At 40.2% G+C, this 17581-nt stretch overlaps 2 protein-coding genes across 3 annotated transcripts in view; one reads left to right on the forward strand and one right to left on the reverse strand.

The window, feature by feature from the left end:
• The window catches only part of LOC108595140 (protein O-mannosyl-transferase TMTC1), a 39131-nt gene extending 26344 nt beyond the window's left edge, over nt 1-12787 (reverse strand). For both annotated transcript variants that reach the window (XM_017983244.2, XM_017983254.2), the window contains exon 1: nt 12654-12787. In XM_017983244.2, coding sequence (XP_017838733.2) covers nt 12654-12724 — 71 coding nt within the window. In that variant the 5' untranslated portion in view covers nt 12725-12787. The remainder of the gene's footprint in view (nt 1-12653) is intronic.
• Nucleotides 219-1286, forward strand: LOC108604155 (TATA box-binding protein-like protein 1). The gene is made up of 2 exons (XM_017983267.2): nt 219-539; nt 601-1286. The coding sequence occupies exons 1-2, from the start codon at nt 274-276 to the stop codon at nt 1226-1228; spliced, it is 894 nt and encodes a 297-aa protein (XP_017838756.2). The 5' UTR covers nt 219-273; the 3' UTR covers nt 1229-1286.
• Nucleotides 12788-17581: the final 4794 nt, after the last annotated feature.

The following is a 17581-nucleotide window of genomic DNA, read 5'->3' on the forward strand; positions in this document are numbered from 1 at the left end:
CTAAACTGTTAAATTTGGAATTTAACACATAAGTGTAATTTAAGTTGTTTTAATCAAAAACAGTGAAACAAAAAAAAAAAGAAATGAGTTAGGAAGTTATGAAGAATTAGAAACTGCGTTAAGCTTAAGCAGTATTTCTGTCTAATAAATACCACTTTAAAAAAGCTGGTCACACTTAAAATAACACATGTGACAGTAGCATTTATTTGACAAAAAGTTGATTTGATTTACTTTCGCTTGCTCTATATAGTTAAAAGTATTAAAATCTTGCCCATGTCTGCTAAGAAACCCAAGAGGAAAGAGCAGGATGAAGCATCAGAATATCCAGATGTGTTGCTTGGAATATGCCAGGAGAAATTCAGTGTACTAGAAGCGGAGCTGGCAAGTTTAATGGAGCTGGAGGGTAACTGCACTCAAGATGATAATTTATCAGAGCTGTTAGGACAAGATGAAGTAGTTACAGACTATGACATACTGACCATTTACAAAAACGTGTCAAAGCTCAGCGCTATAGAGAGCTATTTGAAGATTTCGTATCGGTGAGATTAGCTAATTATGTATGTATGGACTCGATAGCATTCACTTTGTTGTAATTTGCAGACCTTTTCAGTGCTTTGTGAATTGCCGCACCGAGTTGAAGCTGCTGGAGGTGGAGACCTTTCTACCCAAAACAGACTACACGCCGGACAGACATCCCGCGCTCTTTGTACGCCTCTCGAATCCCGTCTGCAGCCTGCGTGTCTATGAAAATGGTAATATCTACTGTCAGGGTTATAGCTGCAATGGCGCCGCATCGGGCATACAGAGTTTTATTGCCAGCCTGGAGATATTGGGCTATGAGCCCGTCTTTCACAATCCCGTTTTTAATGTGGTGAATGCGACATTTTGTCTGCCGTTTCGCGTTGATTTAGAGCAGCTGTATTTGGAGAATCGCGATGCGTGCGTTTACAATCCGGAAACGCATCCGTATCTCATGTACAAAGTGCCAGATTTAACAATCAAATTAGCCATATTTAGCACTGGCTGTGTGTTTGTTCTATTGTCGCTCCAACCCATTTGTACACAAAAAGCGATTGCCTATATTATGCCAGTGATCTATCGCCATAAAGCGACTAGAGCTGGAACTGGAGTGCGTGAGGAAGCGGAAGTATGCAGCGGCGATATAAATTTCAACTTGCTTTGGGAAAATGAATTCCAGAAGGCATATCAAGGTTCAGTTAAATATTAAAAACTTGCTCGACTCGGCGGAACAAAAACTTTAATTTTCATACAACATAAAAAACTTTGTGCTGATTCTTTTTTTTTATTTATAATAAACGAGTTTGCATATCCGGTAGTATGCTCATAAATGTCGAAAATACAGGAAAGTTTTGTCGGTTATTGAAATGACATGGCGCACACCCACACACGCACACACACACACACACACACACACAATTTGTTATGCACATATGCCCATAGCTAATACCAAAGGTAAACAAGAAAAAACGCCGCAGGTTAATACAAAACTTTTTCATAACTAAATAGTGTATGTGAAATAAATTTATATTTTTAACTGCAAGCCAATTTTTTACAAGTCATTAGCTACCATTTGGCAACTAACACACATACGATATACATGTGTGTGTGTGTGTGTGTGCATATATAGAATGTCAACCAATTTAAGAGGTCGCGTCGCAAAAACACTAAAAATCACTCACAAATTTACAATGTAAATTCAAACTGCAGCTCATCGAATTCCATGTTTGCATTTTGTCAATTTTCGATTCAGCCCCCTATCCTCACATTGTTGCTAGAGGGTGGGTGGTTCTGGTGTGTGGGTGAGCATGACAAACCGTATCGCAGTGAAAATGTGTGAAATGAAATTTTAAACTATTCTCCCCGCTCGTTTTCTATGTCCATTTGTTGTAGCCCATTGCATTTGAATTGTTTTTGGTTCGCTTGAAAAACAATTCAGTGTCATATTTGTTTGTTGTCGCATTTGTGTTTGTTTTGCAAACGCAACTCGAGTTCTCCATGCACAATCGGCTGATTTTGGTCTGGCCGGGTCGCGTCTAGCGGTTACCTATATACATATATGCATAAATATATGTATGTATGTATGTATGCGTTTGTTATGTGCGGATAATTTTCAACAATTTCGTTTTTGTTGCTGGCTTTTATGTTTGCAGTTTCTGAGCGAGCTGCTCGATTTTGCCGTTTTGTTTGTAGATTGAATATTTGAATATTTTTGCCAATTGACGGCTTCTCGCATGTGTGCGCTGCTGTTTTGCTCGCTTGTGGGCTGTTTGGATTATATATTAGAGCTTTAGCGCGGCTTATGAACAAGTTTGAATTTAGCGCCAAGTCCACAGACTCTTAAAGCCAGTGGCACACAGTTATCGTTATCGATATCGAGTTCGTTGACGTAGCCCTGCTCGATCAGCTGGGATCTAAACTCATAACTTTTGCTTTATATTTTATCAGCGTATTCAAGTTGCCAGTTTACAACTCAAAAATGCAAAAACTAATTAGTATACACATGCTTATTAGTATATATACTTGTTTTATATATTTTTATTTTTTCTGTGTGTTTTATGGCTTGGCTGACCATACGGTGTGCCTGTTTGTTGTTCTTGTCGACAACATTTTCATAATTTCTATACAACAAAAAGCTAAATGCAGGACAAAAGCGAAAAAGCAACGAAACGAAGCTCAGAAAATTCCAAAGCTCTGGAATTTATGCTGCAAATATTAACTTACCGCACACCACACACGCATCCACATAAATTGTGTGCAAAATTTCTCATGCAATTCATGTAAAACGCAGCGCTGGGGCTTGATGAAAAAATAGAAAGGGAGTCCCGGAAGCGCTGCTCTCTGTAGATGCAGGCGTGGGGCAGAGGGTGGGGGAGCAATTGGGCAGACTCCCAATTTGTGCATGGCCAGCAAGAACTGACAACAAAACTCATTAGCAAAAGCGGCGGCCGTGACCGAGACGCCAAAGTACGAGAATTGTGGGCGTGCCACCTAGAAGAGGGGCTAAGTTGCGCTCTGTCTGTCTCTGTCTCTGTCTGTGTGCGGTGCTGGTCAACCGAAACCAAAACGCAGCATGCACTTCCGTTTCGTAAAAGTTTGCGTTATTTTATTCATATTTTTGCAGGCCGCACTTGCTGCACTTTATCTCTCTGTGGCGGTCTTAGTTGGCGAAATTGTGTGCAACCACGAAAATCTAATAAGCGCGCAAATTTGTTGACATTGCGCAAATGTTTTTTACGAGCAGCGCCGCGCCGCAGCTTCCGCCAAGTCTAAGAGCGCAAAGAGACTCGGAGACTTGCCTCTGCCTCTTGCTACACAAAAGTCCATTAAAGAAGGCCAAAGTCGCAGTTAAAGCGCAGCAAACAACTAAGCTCAAAAACTGAGCGAAAGAGAAAGAGAAAGGGAGACAGGACGCTGTAAAGAAACTTGACGCTTTGGCTTTGCCTAGTCGCGCGCGATGTTGCGTAAACTTTTTGGCTTTTGCGTTTTGCTCACAAAAACGCAGCGTCGAAGCTGGAGCGTCAGCTCCAGAGCACAGCCCACGTCAGTTTGCTCTGCTAAATACATACTGCAGTCCAGGTCCCAGGTCCCCAGGTCTCCAGGTGTGTGCCAAAGAGAGAGAGGAGAGATCAACAAGAAACAACAAAAGACGCAGCACTGCAGTTTGTATTTGATGTCATAAAGTCGCTGCAGCTGCAGCTGCAACTGCAACAGCATCTGATGGGCAGACAAGGAGCGAGAGAGAGGGAGAGGCAGAAAGGAATACGGACGTGGACAATTTCATTAACTGTTGCAGCATTTAACAGGACATGGCCAACCAGCACGCAACCATCCAGGCACGCTGATAAGTCTATCAGACTTCCCTTTGATTTTTATCGGTTGCAGCTTCCAATGTGTGTAAGCGGATGTCTGTCAGTGTCACAGCTGCTCTCTCTCTCTCTCTCTCTCCCTCTCTCTGTCCTCAGTCTGTGTGTGTGTGTACGGATTTAATGGACGCATAAAGTTTTTAATTATTTTTGTGGCTTTAAATTGCATTTCTTGCCCACGCTGACCAAGTGAGAATGGCGACCACAAAAGCGTCGACTTTCATCAGCGGCAGCCAATTGTCATCTCTTAAAAAGCAGACAGCAGGAGATGAGAGACAGAGATTGAGAGAGAGGGGAAGAACATTCGTTTAAGCAAAAGTGCAATAACATGTTACTTGATTTCATGTTTTATCAACGAGCAGTTTGCTCTGTCTCCAGCTTAACGGCAAGCGGCTTTAAAGCATTCCAGCCTTATTACGCAATTACAGTGAACGCTGCATTTACTTTTCATTACAATATTGAGGCAAACACAATCGAAATCGCAATCGCAATCGACAGCGTAAACAAACTGTTTACGCAGCAGTTTGAGCTGCAGTCCTCTGTCAAGGATATGAGAGCTTCAGAAGCAGCAGAAGCGGCAGCGGCGGGAGTCTAAGCGTGCGCTCTTTAAAAGCTAATTTTAAGTTTCGAAATTAATGCTTTATTATGTAATTAGCATTCTAGTGTCTGCTGCTGCTGCTTCTTCTTCTTCTTCTTCTTCTTCAGCTACAGCGCACTAACTTATGCAGCGCTAAAAATTTGCCCAAAAACTTTTGAAGAAGTACAACAAAAAGTTGCCGTTCCACTTGCAAATCAATTAGTTGATATGCCAAGGAAAGGAACGAAACGGAACCGAAGCGAACAAAACAAGAAATATAAGAAAGAGTTGGGTAACAAATTTTTGCCGCTGCCTGTCAAAAGTCGCTGCCGACGACGCCGACGCCGACGCCGGCGGCGGCGTAAACTTTTAGCAGTCAGCTCTGTTTTCTATGCATTTAACACCAGGACACAGAGGTAAACGGCATGGCTGAGTACCAGAGTGCTCACATCAATTTGACCGAAAAACTGGGTTAGGAATGCCTCCGTGATATAGAGTGTGTGTATGCTATATATGCATACATACATATATATTTCGTATGGTATGGCAGCCGACACGATTTCAATTTGCCAAGTTGATAAACGCCGAAAAATTAATTCAACCCGGCTCACAAAATGCCACAGTGGCTTTTATTTTTATCTACACATATACTAGATGTACATATGTATTTGTAAATATTTTCACTTTTTAGCTGTGATTCGTATACACACATACATAGACACACACACACACACACACATGCATGTAATATTTATGTTAAAAATAAAGTTGGCTTTCTTTTGACTGTGCCAGGCACAAAGTTGCACAAGTCCTGCTTCTGCTACTGCCAACTCCTCCCTCGTCAGCTCTTCCTCCAGCCCTGCACTCGCCACGTATGTGACTTAACTGTACTAAATAGTTTCTCACGTGACTTTTGCACATAAAAAATGGCTTTATTGCTGCACACGTATTCATTAATGGCAGCAATGAACTCACATGTGAATAGAAGCAGCAGCGCCAGTGCGCTGAAGAATTCCACCCACACTCCCAACTCCCACTCCACACTTACAATAACAAGTTTTGTTAGTTGGCTGCACTCGGAAAATGCTTGCAAGTCGTCTGCACAGGAAGTGCATATTAATTGTGAAAATTTGTACGAGTATTTCTACGAAAATAGTTGCCTGCTTACAAGCACACAAATCCATTGTTGTCGCTCCTGGCTCCAGCTCTGGCTCTAGCTGAGTGAGCTGAGTGTGTTTCGGGCCTTAGTTTGGCTGCACTCCTTGGTCTGGGTTGGCATCAGTCAGCGCTTGCTTTGGCCATGCTGTCAACATTTTTATGCCAAATAGATTGTGGCCCAAGGGGGCTAAATAAGTAATATTATTAAAAGATTTAGCCTCAAAGACTCTAAGCCAACTGAATGGGAATGGCAAATTAGTAAAACTCATACTCACTCACTGAACTGAAAAATATTTTATTTAACTACTAACCCAGCTGTTTAGCTCCCCAACTGCCACTCGATTTCGTCACTTGATCTGTGCACTGGGATTAAAATGCCCATAGTTCATCGGCTTTATGGCTCTTGCCCACATCTCAACTGTGTGTGTTTGTGTGTGTGTATGTGTGTGGCTCGTAGATACGACTTAAATTACAAATCCACACACTAAACGAGCTTATGCCCCACACACACACATACACACACACTTGTCAGCCTTGCAAATTCATAGCAAACAAAAGTTCAAGTGCAGATGCCAAACTCTTGTGCATCGATTTTTAATAAAAATCGAGAGCTATGAAATCTGTAAGCATTTTGTTGTTTGGCTATAAAATTAAAATCCAGCAGCCACCGCATTTAGACGCACGACCAGCTGGTCAGACGATTGGGTGGAGTCGGGGCAGGGATTTTCTATTGGCATTTGGCTATTACATTTGGTTTACAAGATTCCAAACGCCAAACAATTTTTTCAAATGAATGCATTCGCTTACTCTCTCTCTCTCTCTCTCTCTCTCTCTATCGCTCTCTCTCTCTCTCCTTTGTGTACATTGCTTAAGTAAAGAACAACACGATTTTTAGTTAATTACAGCGCCAGAGCTTGATGCATGTGAGGGGCTGGTCGGGGGGGGACTTTTATTGTTGCATGGCGTCTGGTAAAGTTCTCATTGTTGATTTTCAGTTCAGTTAAGCAACGAGAAGAAACAACAACATCGCACTCAATTGGCTAAAAATGAGTTTTTATGGGATTTGCATACACTGAATAGGAAAATAAGTGTAAACAAAGGCTGCAACAACAGCAACACCAACACCAACAGCAGCAGCAGCAGCAACGGCAACATTCTCGATTCGCATATTGTTTGCTTATTCTTTGCCTTAAAAATTTTCTGCATTTGCATAATTTTCATTTTTATGATACGAACGCGCGCGCGCCTCTGTTTCTGTTTTTCTTAATTGTTTTCTTGTTGGTAATAAGTATTCCCAACAAAACCACAGAGTTGAGCTTATAGAAACGGAGCCAGAGTATGGCACTGAGAGAAAAAAATAGCTTATTATAAATTACAGTTCAAATTATTTGGCAAACTTATTATCTTTTTTTTAATATATATTTAATACATAAAAATAAATTTTACACGAGTGTAGAATACAAATTTGTACTTTCACTTCAGTAATATAAATTTACTTAATTTTCTTCATTCTTAAGAAAATTTATTTAGATTTTGTCAAACTTCTCACGTTTTTCTCTCAGTGCATGGAGGAGTGTGGAACAGCATTTAATGCGCACAATTACTTTGCATACATTACGGAGCGTGTGAGTGTCCGGCACAGATTTGTGTGCCTCATGTCTGGAGCAATGAGAGAGTTTGCAGTCGCAGTCGCAGTCGACAGTGGATTGGGACTAGAGGCTAATGGGTAGTTAGGTAGTGACTATGCCTGGCTTTTATGATGACTGCGGCTCGGCTTGCTTGTACATAATAAAAGCGTAAACACGTTTTTGCCATGGGCCAGGCGACGCGCCTATCACAATGGCGACGACAGCGCCAACTTCAAGAGTCAAGACCCCCAGCCGAGCTCCAATCACACTGAAAGGCAAGCGGGCAGCACTTACGCGTGGCTGGTGCGAATAAAATTTGCTTTCTTTTCTTTTTTTTTGGTTAGTTTTATGAATTGTTTCAATGCTCATTTACCGGTTGGCCTAATGGGTGCATTGCCTTTCCTTTGCCAACAAATACTGAGTTGAGAATACTTTATAGTATACTATTGTATATGGGTAGGTTATTAGAGAGCCTATAAAGTGCACAGGCCTTGGGGTAAGTTTATGACGCTCAGAGCTCGACGTCGTTTAAGTGGATGCAAAGCAGTTATATATATTTTAGTATCACTTGGCTAAAGTATCTGCTGGGGAAAAACAAGGACTAAACACGAAGCCATTTAGTGGTGTTTAGCTGAAATATTAAAATTGTTTGTCTGCGCAACGAAAGCGCAACAAATTCACATTATAACTAACGGATTGACGCTGTTAAATTAAGGCGTCTACTTTTGCTGAGAGAGATAAAAAGAGGGATCGTTGTGGAGGGACAGACAGGAACTAAGAGATACAAAATATGTAAGGAATAGAATCTTGATTCTGAACATAAAATTAAATAGTTACCCAAAGTGATGCATCTAAAACTATAAAATTTTAACAATCTGCTCATACAGACGGATGAACAAGAAGTTCCAGGAATTTGTAACCAAATATTTGCATGAAAATTAGTATTAAGAAATATGAAATAATAGTAGTAGTAATAATGGTGATATGTATAATATGTGAGAGATACTTTTCATTTTCTTTTCTCTCCGAATAATGCAACAAATAATTCGTATTCCATTTCGTTCACTTGTTGTTCGTTATAAGTATGAGTCGTAATTGGAATCGTAAGTCTTATTTCAAGTGATGTTCAGTTGTATAAAGATAAACTATGGTCAATGAGACTCATTCGCAAAATATTAGTCAATGTTGAACTGACGCAATGATTTCAAATTGTTAAATCATTCTGAATATTCAATTCATTCTTCTGTTGATCTATGATCATTCCACCGACTCGAGCTTAAATTTCAATACAGAAAATGTGTGCAGTTATCATCAAATCGAAACTTTGCAGCGCATTCTTTCAATCAATTCTCAAATTGAGTTGCTTAGCTTGCATTCATATATAGCATATAGTCCTGCTTATTTGCAGCATTGCGCCATTTTGAAGAAAGTAACTGAAAATTCGCATTTAGTTTGTTCGCAGCACAAAGTACTTCAACTCACATATTTTTGTTCACTCGCTGTTCGCTGCTTTACTGCTGCTGCCACTTTACAGCTCGCTGTACACGCATTTTTCTGCATGCCACTTGGTGGTGCATGTGGGTGTGTACACATACTTAAATGCACACACACACACACTAGTCACACGTACACTATTATAGTCTTGGCGGATTACGAAAGTCGCAGCTAACATATTTCTGTAGCAAGTGCAAAAAAATAAAAAGAGGAAGCAGTATGAAGACTGAACAGGAAATGCAAGTGAAGAAATATATATATATAAGAAACGAAGCGAGCACAGAAAAAAAAGAAAAGCAAAGAAAACTGTTGCAAGTGCGCTAAAGTTTCATGCTTCATTGGATGCCGACGCCAAAGTCAAGATACAGCGACAAAGGAAGAGAAGAGAGAGAGTCCGCGGCTACTGCAGAACAAGTCAAATTGCGGCAAGCTCTGTTGTTTTTGTTGCACCCCTGGGCATAATACTCTGCTTGCTACTCGTAGGTGGCGCCCCTGGCAGCACTTTCATAATCGAAACTTCAGCTAAGCATGCTCAATATTCGAACCACCATCAGTTGGCTTTTTGCCACATTAAAGCCATAACGAGTCGCACTTGAAGAAATTTTAAAAGCCAGCAGGCCTCATGTCTACCCACTCCCACTCCCACTCCCACTCCAACATTGTCTGCCAGTCAAGCACACATATGCTTAACGTTTACGGCTGGGAATATGTCTTTGCCTTTGCCGCCACCCCCTTCCCGACTAAGGAGTCGCCTCTCTTTTTATTTTTTGTGTGGGCTTAAACGTTGCTTTTCTTAACTTTTGGGTTGGGTGAGCATTTTTTATTTGCATATTTTAATGCAAATTGTGCAGAATTAATTTAGTGCTGTTTAGTCTTTCCTCCCTTCACTCTTGCGCCCACAAATTTCTGCCTGTTCGTGTTGGGTTGCGTTTCATATGTAAATATTCAAGTTTCAAGTTGTACATATACTTCTTCAAGTTCGTCGCTTTTCTTTATTGTTTATGCTTCAATTGTATGCGAGTGTGAGTGACTGTCTGTGTGTGTGAGCACTGAAGTGTGGCCTAGTTCCTGAGCTCGGGGTGAAAAATGTTTTATGAGCTATATTATGTAAACTGAATTTAGTTTTTGGCATTTGCTTTGTCTGCGATATACACTTTGTATAAATTTTTGTGTAGCAGCATGGGAGGCATTCAAGTGGCAAAATAATTTGCTGTAGCAAATGAAGATGCTCCGCTCTCTCCCTCTCTCTCTCTCTCTCTCTTTATGAAGTTTACGCAATTTGTGCTTATAACTTTAACACATGCTCACAGTTCTGCTTTGTTGCTGTTGCTGTAGCATATCCAATTATTTACTAAGCTTCAGTTACTTCCGTTAGACTTTGTAATAAGCTCAGAGCAGCAGTTTATTTGTTAATTTAACACAAAAACTTAAAGCGTCAACTGCTTGTCTGCCTCTGTGTATATGTTGTGACTGTGTGTGTGTGAATTATGCATAACAGCAAAGCGCAGAATTGCATAAAAAATTTTACTCACGTACTGGGGAAATGAAATGAAATGAATTTCTGAGCCGTCCGTTCAGTTTGTTCTACTCTCAAAGATAACCTAGCGCTCTGTCCTGTTCTGCTTCTGCTTCTTCTTTTTCATATTTTTGTGTGCGTTTCATTATTTCTACACGTAGTTGCCCCCGAAAGTGCCACAGCTGTAGCTCGTGAGAGTTCGCGAAATTTATGCTGATCATTCATAATGTCAGACATGAGTGAACAGAACCTGGCCCGGGAGCCGGGTACCCTGACCTACCGAAGGTCCTGATAGCCAAGGGTTGTGTCTAAAATGGGTCACAGTGTCGTCGGGGAATTTATTCTAGAAAAACTTACAGAGCGTACCTATGCCCCTTTTGCAAATTATTTATGTATATGTCTTTATGTATGTAAAACAAAATGGACGAGCGACGAATGAATGAATGAATGAATGATTGAGCGAGTGAGTGAAAGAAAGAAATCACCAAAGCAACACAAAAGTCGTGCACAATAAGAAAGGAAAATCAATTTCCGCTTTCAAAATAATTCCAAAGCCGTACACAGCGCCATGAACTGTGCCAAGCTGGGGCTAAAGCCGAGGCTGAGCTGTTGTACTGAACCAATATCGAAGGGGAACGGGCGGGGCGCATTGAGTGGAGTAAAGAAAAAGTTGCCATTATCCTGTGTGCCAGCGAGATAAGATATTTGCACAAGAATGGCATCCAGTTGATAAAATCCGATTTGAAAATGAGCGAATGCCTGGCAATGAGCAAGGCACGCGGCTCCTTGAGCACAATCATGCTGAGGCGCTGGCAAAAAGCAAAACAAAGGCAACTCCCTGCCTCTCTCTCTCTCTCTGTCTTTCTCTGTCTGTGTCTCTGGGCAAGGGATAACAATTTTATAAATAAATATTTGTGCGCCCAGCACAAAAGTTGCCTTTCGCTGCTTTTCTTACTTATATATACTTATATATATATATATATTTTTTTTTTTTGAATCGCTGTTGAACTCAACTATCTGGCGATAAATCATTTGAAGTTGTCGTTCCTTGCAATTGGCCGGTGACAAGTAAGCAAAGGCTCAAGGACACAGGCGCCTGCTTGCTTACGCTCTTACGTTTTACTTTACGCACTTTCTGCCCGTTAAGCCGAGCCGCAGCAAGTGGAGCGCACAAAGCGGAAGCCTTGTCTTTGCCTTCCTTCAATGACTTCCGCTTCTGCTGGCGTTTAATGCTTTTTAATGAGTTGCTGCTGCTGCCGACTTAATCGAAGCCATTGATGTTACATTTCGGGCATGTGTGCCCCTACTTACAGTTAATACTACTATATAAAAAGTCGAGCAATTATATTTTACAGTCTCATCATGCTAACGAAGCTAAAACTTTTTTGAAGCAGCAGAGCTCAAGCGGAAATCGTTTTCGCTCATACAGAGACATATGCACTAAAAGATTTGATGACTTTTTGGTCTTTGCTTCGCCTCCTCCATTGTGTCCCAAATCGCTTTTGGACGACAGTTTAGTATACGATTGGGCCCTGCCGCTTACTTATGCCGGTCAGGTAAATCTTGTAAAACAAAACGGAGCGAGAGCATAGGATGCCACCAGGCTTGTGCCTTGTGCTAACAGCTTGCTTTTCACTTTTGGTTAACGTGATTTGTGGTTGGGCGCTCTTTAAACACCGATTACTGGCTACAACTTTAATTTGTTTTACTTGCTCTCGCCAATATTTCTTTCTTTTCAGCGCAATCTGTCTGGCTGTCGGATGTGGGACTGTCTAAGCCGCCTCTGTCTCTGTCCCTGTCTCTGCCTATCTCTGCTGCTCGCCCATATGTTTCAGTTTGTTATTTGGTGGCCGCCATTGATAAATGAGCGCTACAAAGGTCGTTGTCAGGGTCGCGAGCGCGGCACACTTACATTTCTTATTATTTGTTTATGCGTTGGTCTATTGAAAAATACGCTCGCTTACTCACTCACTCTCTGTTTTTCTCGCTTGGATATTGCTAAAGATAAACAAGGAGCCGCAAATGGTGGGGCAAAAGACAGTACCGAGTCTCGAGTCTGGGTCTCGGTCTCGAGTCCTGCAGTCATGTCCTAACAAATTGTGGGCAATATTTTTGTTTCATCAACAGTGTCCTTGGCAACACGCTTCGTTATTCAGGCTCTGCCTTGCCGCAGCCTTGAGGCCATTGGCAACTTTATTGCATTATTGAAAAACTTGTCAAAATATTTTGAATGTGTAGAAAAGCATTTTGCTCTTATTAAATTTTCCAGCCACGTCCTTAACTCAAACGCAAACACAAACACAGACGCTGATGCTGATGCTGATGCCGATGCAGACAAACTTTAATTGCGTATAAATATGAAATGTTTCCTAGAATTGAACAAGATGTTAACTTACCTTAACTGGCGCTTAGTCAGGCTGCGGCTGAGTTGTGGATGCTGCTCAAATTTGTTGCAATTTGCCGGCATGTTTACGCATTCTTTTATTAATGCATTTTGTTATTGTTATGAGCATTTTATGAGCTGCATGCGCTTGCACATAGCATTTAATGAAAATATTTTTTAATATGCAACGCACGCGCTTGCACAACAATTTTAATCAAGTGAATTCTTGTGAAATTTAATTACAATGCGTTTTTCTGTTAGTTTTGAGCATATAAATATTTATGATGTGTGCTCTGCGCTGCTGAAAGTACAAAGAGAAAAGAGTATATGTTAATATCTTATTGTTGCATAGAATTGTTCGAATTTTACAAATATAGTAAGTAGTTGATCTAATATTGAATTGTTTACGAGAATGTGATAAGTGATTGGCAACAAGTTGAGCACGCAACGGCAGTTCAGACACTTTGCTTTAGTGTCTGCCACATTGCGTATGCGCAATTTTTGTTGCATATTTATTTATTATTGATACGCGTCGCGTTTGCGTCGCTATGCTTGGCATATTTATTGCTGCATATAATTTGAATGCAGCACTGCATGGAAATTGCGGCGAAACGTGGCTAATTTGATGGCGTCTCTAAACGAAATCAATGACAGCTGTCGACGCACTCGTTTCAGCGCAATATGAAAAGAAATAATAATAAATAATAGAAATAATAAAATGCGCATAGCAAGTGCTTGCGAATCGATATGGGGGAGGCAGCAAGTTGTGCGTGACAAGCGTTCAACACTTGGGTTTGGCAAACGCAAAGCGACTTCTTGCACATTAAGTATACGCAGTGTTGTTCGTGCCGTTGTATCTGTATCGTAAGTCGATTTTAAAATGTATGCTTGTGTCTTTTGTATTATTTAATGCGACAGAGCCACATGCGCATTTTCACATAATAGACACAGCAACAAAAAAAAAACAAAAAAACAATAAACAAAACGACAGAAAGCGATAGGCAGATGAGTTAGTCGGTCTAACAAACTGTCAGACGCACGCACTTTGGCGGTTGACATTCTGACAAAAACAGCGACACAATTGACAGCCAAACACACATACACACACACGCACACACAAATGGACGCTAGAGAGCAATCTCACATTGCTCTGCTGACCATTTGAGCCATAGAGCCTTTCACAAATTAGGCGCAAGTCAATTACGTGCTCGCCAACAAATGCTAAAATTAAAATATATATCTAACTATGGACTTCTGCGTGTGTGTGTGTGTTGTCTGTTTATTTATAAAAACTGCATGCACAATGGCTTAGCAATAAATTAATGATAGCATCGGCTAATATAATCAAATAAAATTGTTGTATCAAATAATGCGCATACGCAACGTTAGAAATATAATAGAAAAAGAACACATGACCAAAATAATTATCTTCAAATTATTTACTATGGATTAGATACATTATTTGTATATAAAACATACACATATACATAGATATATATATTCATATAATAGTTCGAACACAAACAGTCAATGCAACAACGTGCCACGTAAAATAAATTAGAATTTTAGTTTAATTGGAAATTTGATGCTGCACAGCAAAAATTGTTCCATTTATTGTTGCGTTGCTGCTTTTATTGTTGTTTGTTGTTGTTTTTGTTTATTTGTTTGATTGCTTACGAGTTTAGTTTTCATTTTCATTTTGCGTTTGACGTTTTGGGAAAATGTTCGCTACGCTAGTAGAACGCAAATTGAGCTTTTCTCAACATATTAAATTTCATCACTATGTATTGCATTTATATATTAATTTATTTTCCTTTTGACCATCATTATTTGTGAGAATGAAAAATGAATATAAACAATGGTTTTAATGAAACCGAGCTGCTGCCAAAGCGATCAAATTTATATTGGCTCTAACGAACGATAAGAGTATTTCGACAAATTAACAATAAATCTTGTAACGACTACAAAGCACGACAAATTTTATGCATTCAGCAACAGAACGTGTCTTGCTAAGGACTCAGACAAGCCAGCATAGAGTCAAATAAATCTTACAATTAGATAATGAAATGTTGAGTACAAATTTTTAATAATTACACTTTGCAGGGTATCAAAATGGTAATAATAAAAAATAATAATCTCCATCAGTTATATGAAAGCATGAAAGATTGCTTGAAAGCAAAAATCATTCAGGCAAATGCGAAATTTATATATAAAATCCTAAATGGATTTATCACTAAGCCCACAATTTACAAAAATAAAAATAAAATGGATTTGCGGCAAAGTTTAATTTATTATTAACATAAATCTCAGATTTAAGAAAGTCGATTAAATGCTCTTAAAATATTTGCAAAATCGACTTTAATTGTTAAAATCCACGAAATCTGTGACTTTTTCTATTGAAAACTTATTCGTTCATTTAAAAAACAATACAATGTTGTTAGTTCCGTTACTCTGGTAATTGTTGCAGCTGTTTTCGTTTTCATTTTCGTCTCTATCTTTTTATGCGTTTTAAATCCAAGTTTTAAATATCATGGAGTAAGCAGCAGTTGTTACATTGTTTATACGTTTCATCAAAGATCTGCTGCTGCTTACTCGATATTTATATTAAGAAAAGCGAACTATCTACTTGAATCAATGTTAACTAATTACTAAATAGTATTTTACAGCAATTGATGGCAAGGCCTTAAAGTATTTTCTTACACCATTGGTTGTTGTTCTTGTTTTTTAGTTTATTGCGTATACAGCTGGAGCGCATTTTGTTGCTGGCTGGTGGCAGTGACGCATTATTAACGCACATAAAACTCGCATATAAAGTGATTTAAATTTATTAAATATAAAAAACCACGTTGCAAGCAAAGATGTGCACATAACAATTGCAATAAAATTTAACGTGCATCGATAAAAATATAAAACCCAATAAAAGCAGCAACTACAAAAGCAACAACAACAACAATAATAATAATAGCAATAGCAACAGCAACAACATATGCGAGCAGGCTGAAAAGAGAGAACTTCATTACTTATTTGAATGGCAATATAAAAAGCACAACAACAACCACAGCAACAACAAAATGCAAAAACACAGTATGATGAAAGATTTTTGCACAATGGCCTGCCTCAGCACTGAAAAGGGGCGCATAAATGAATGCAGCGCCGCGCTGGCTTTATTCATTCCACAAATGAAGCGAATGAGTTGAGTTGAGTTGAGTTGAGTTGCGTTGCGTTGCGTTGAGGCATCAACATTAACAAAGGCGTGCGTTAAATGTTTTATATTGAAGAGCTCGCCAAACAACGATGACTGACTGACTGAACATTTTCACCCAACGCCTCCCCCACCCTCGTTCAGCCAGCGGACTGTCATAAATAATTATAATTTTCAATTTAAGCAATATTTTCATATTCGTAGTTGGCCTTTTCGCTACGAAATTGACTTTCGAACATGCCTTAAATGCTCTGCAGCAAATTGCATTTTAATTGTTGCACTATTCGCTCACGTGAATGCTGCCAGCGCTTGAATAGCTTAAATACTTGGAGAATTCGCACTAAAGCTCATTAAAGTCTTATGTAAGAGGCTTCAATAAACTCCAAAGCTTTCTCAAAAACTCGCAACGGCAACTGTAAGCATTTGTTATCTCTTTGGAACTTTTATGCGCAGCAAGCTTTGCTTTAAATTAACGCAAAAATCTGCAGCATCCATAGATTGTTTCCAGAAACAAGAAATAAAAATGAAAAGAAACTTGTATAAAATATCCTTAGAATGCAGGCTAGCTAGCTGGAGATGAGAGAAGTAAACCAATTGCCCAACTTTGCGTTTGGTCTCGGCTCTGAGCGACCGCACACTACGCAGCGTTTGGTCTTCACCAACATCAAATAAACTTTTGCCAGTTGTTGCTTGTATGTGCCGCATCTCTTCCTCTTCCTCGTCTCTATTTTTTTGTGCACTTGGATGTCAACACATCGACACATAACGGCACATTCGTCCAATTTACACACACACAAGTTGCTGGCCCCAAGCCCAGGCACAGCCCGAGAGCCGAGAGCCACTCCAAGGACTTCAGCGCCAGACAAGCGTCATTCTCTCACACTCTCTACTAACCGCTCACCAAATTGTGAGTTGAGCAAACTTGAACTTTTGTGGCCTGCCAGCTGCTGCTGCTGCTGCTACTGGGCTGGTGACTGTTGCACAGGCTCCACGAGCAGTATGCACACACAGACACAGGCACAGACACATTCATATATTTATGTGAAATCGTTGCGCCCACAACATTTTTGGCCAAAGTGCGCGCATTGCTTGGCTCTAATTACATGTTGGCCTAGAGCAAAACTCCACAGCTGGAAAACTCGGCTTGAGCATGCGTTGCGGTTTTTCATTTGCATTCGCTTGCCAGCAACTTTAGTACTCGTTGCAAGTTTTAAGTGAATGAAAATTTTACACTGCCAGTCTGCCTGTATTTGCTCAAGTATTTGCAGTGAGCATAATTACATTTTCGGCACAAGTGGCGACGTCGCCGCCGACGTCGGCAGCGGCAGCGGTGCTGGTGCTGGTGCTGGTGCTGGTTGGCGGTTGGCATATCTATATTTTATTTATGATTCTTCTACGCTAGTTTATTTATTTAGATAGTTTCGCTTTTTATGCGCTGACATGCAGTGCTGCTGATAATTTCTGCAGCTCAGAGCAGAGTTCACGGTTTAGTGAGCAGCAACAATTTTCCCCCAAGCGCAATCCTTAAAGTATGCAACGCTTTTGCTTTGCTTCGGCTAAACTTTAGAACAGTTGCTGCTTGGCAAGGGGCGTGGGTGTGGGAAATCATTTATCAATGTCACTGAATGTGCTGCATGCAGCAGAAGTTGTGCAACACGACTACTGATGTGAGCTTGCCGCGCCTGCCTCCTTGCCTGCCTGGCTGCTTGCAAGTGCGTGAAACAAGTTGCTACAAAACT

This window comes from Drosophila busckii, chromosome 2L (genome assembly GCF_011750605.1).
Source record: "Drosophila busckii strain San Diego stock center, stock number 13000-0081.31 chromosome 2L, ASM1175060v1, whole genome shotgun sequence".
Classification (NCBI taxonomy): domain Eukaryota; kingdom Metazoa; phylum Arthropoda; class Insecta; order Diptera; family Drosophilidae; genus Drosophila; species Drosophila busckii.

What these genes read in the sequence shown, in the direction of transcription:
- LOC108604155 (XM_017983267.2), top strand. Translation starts at nt 274, where the DNA reads ATGTCTGCTAAGAAACCCAAGAGGAAAGAGCAGGATGAAGCATCAGAA. An exon ending in TATTTGAAGATTTCGTATCG is followed by an intron (nt 540 to 600) that starts GTGAGATTAGCT and finishes TGTAATTTGCAG; the next exon opens with ACCTTTTCAGTGCTTTGTGA.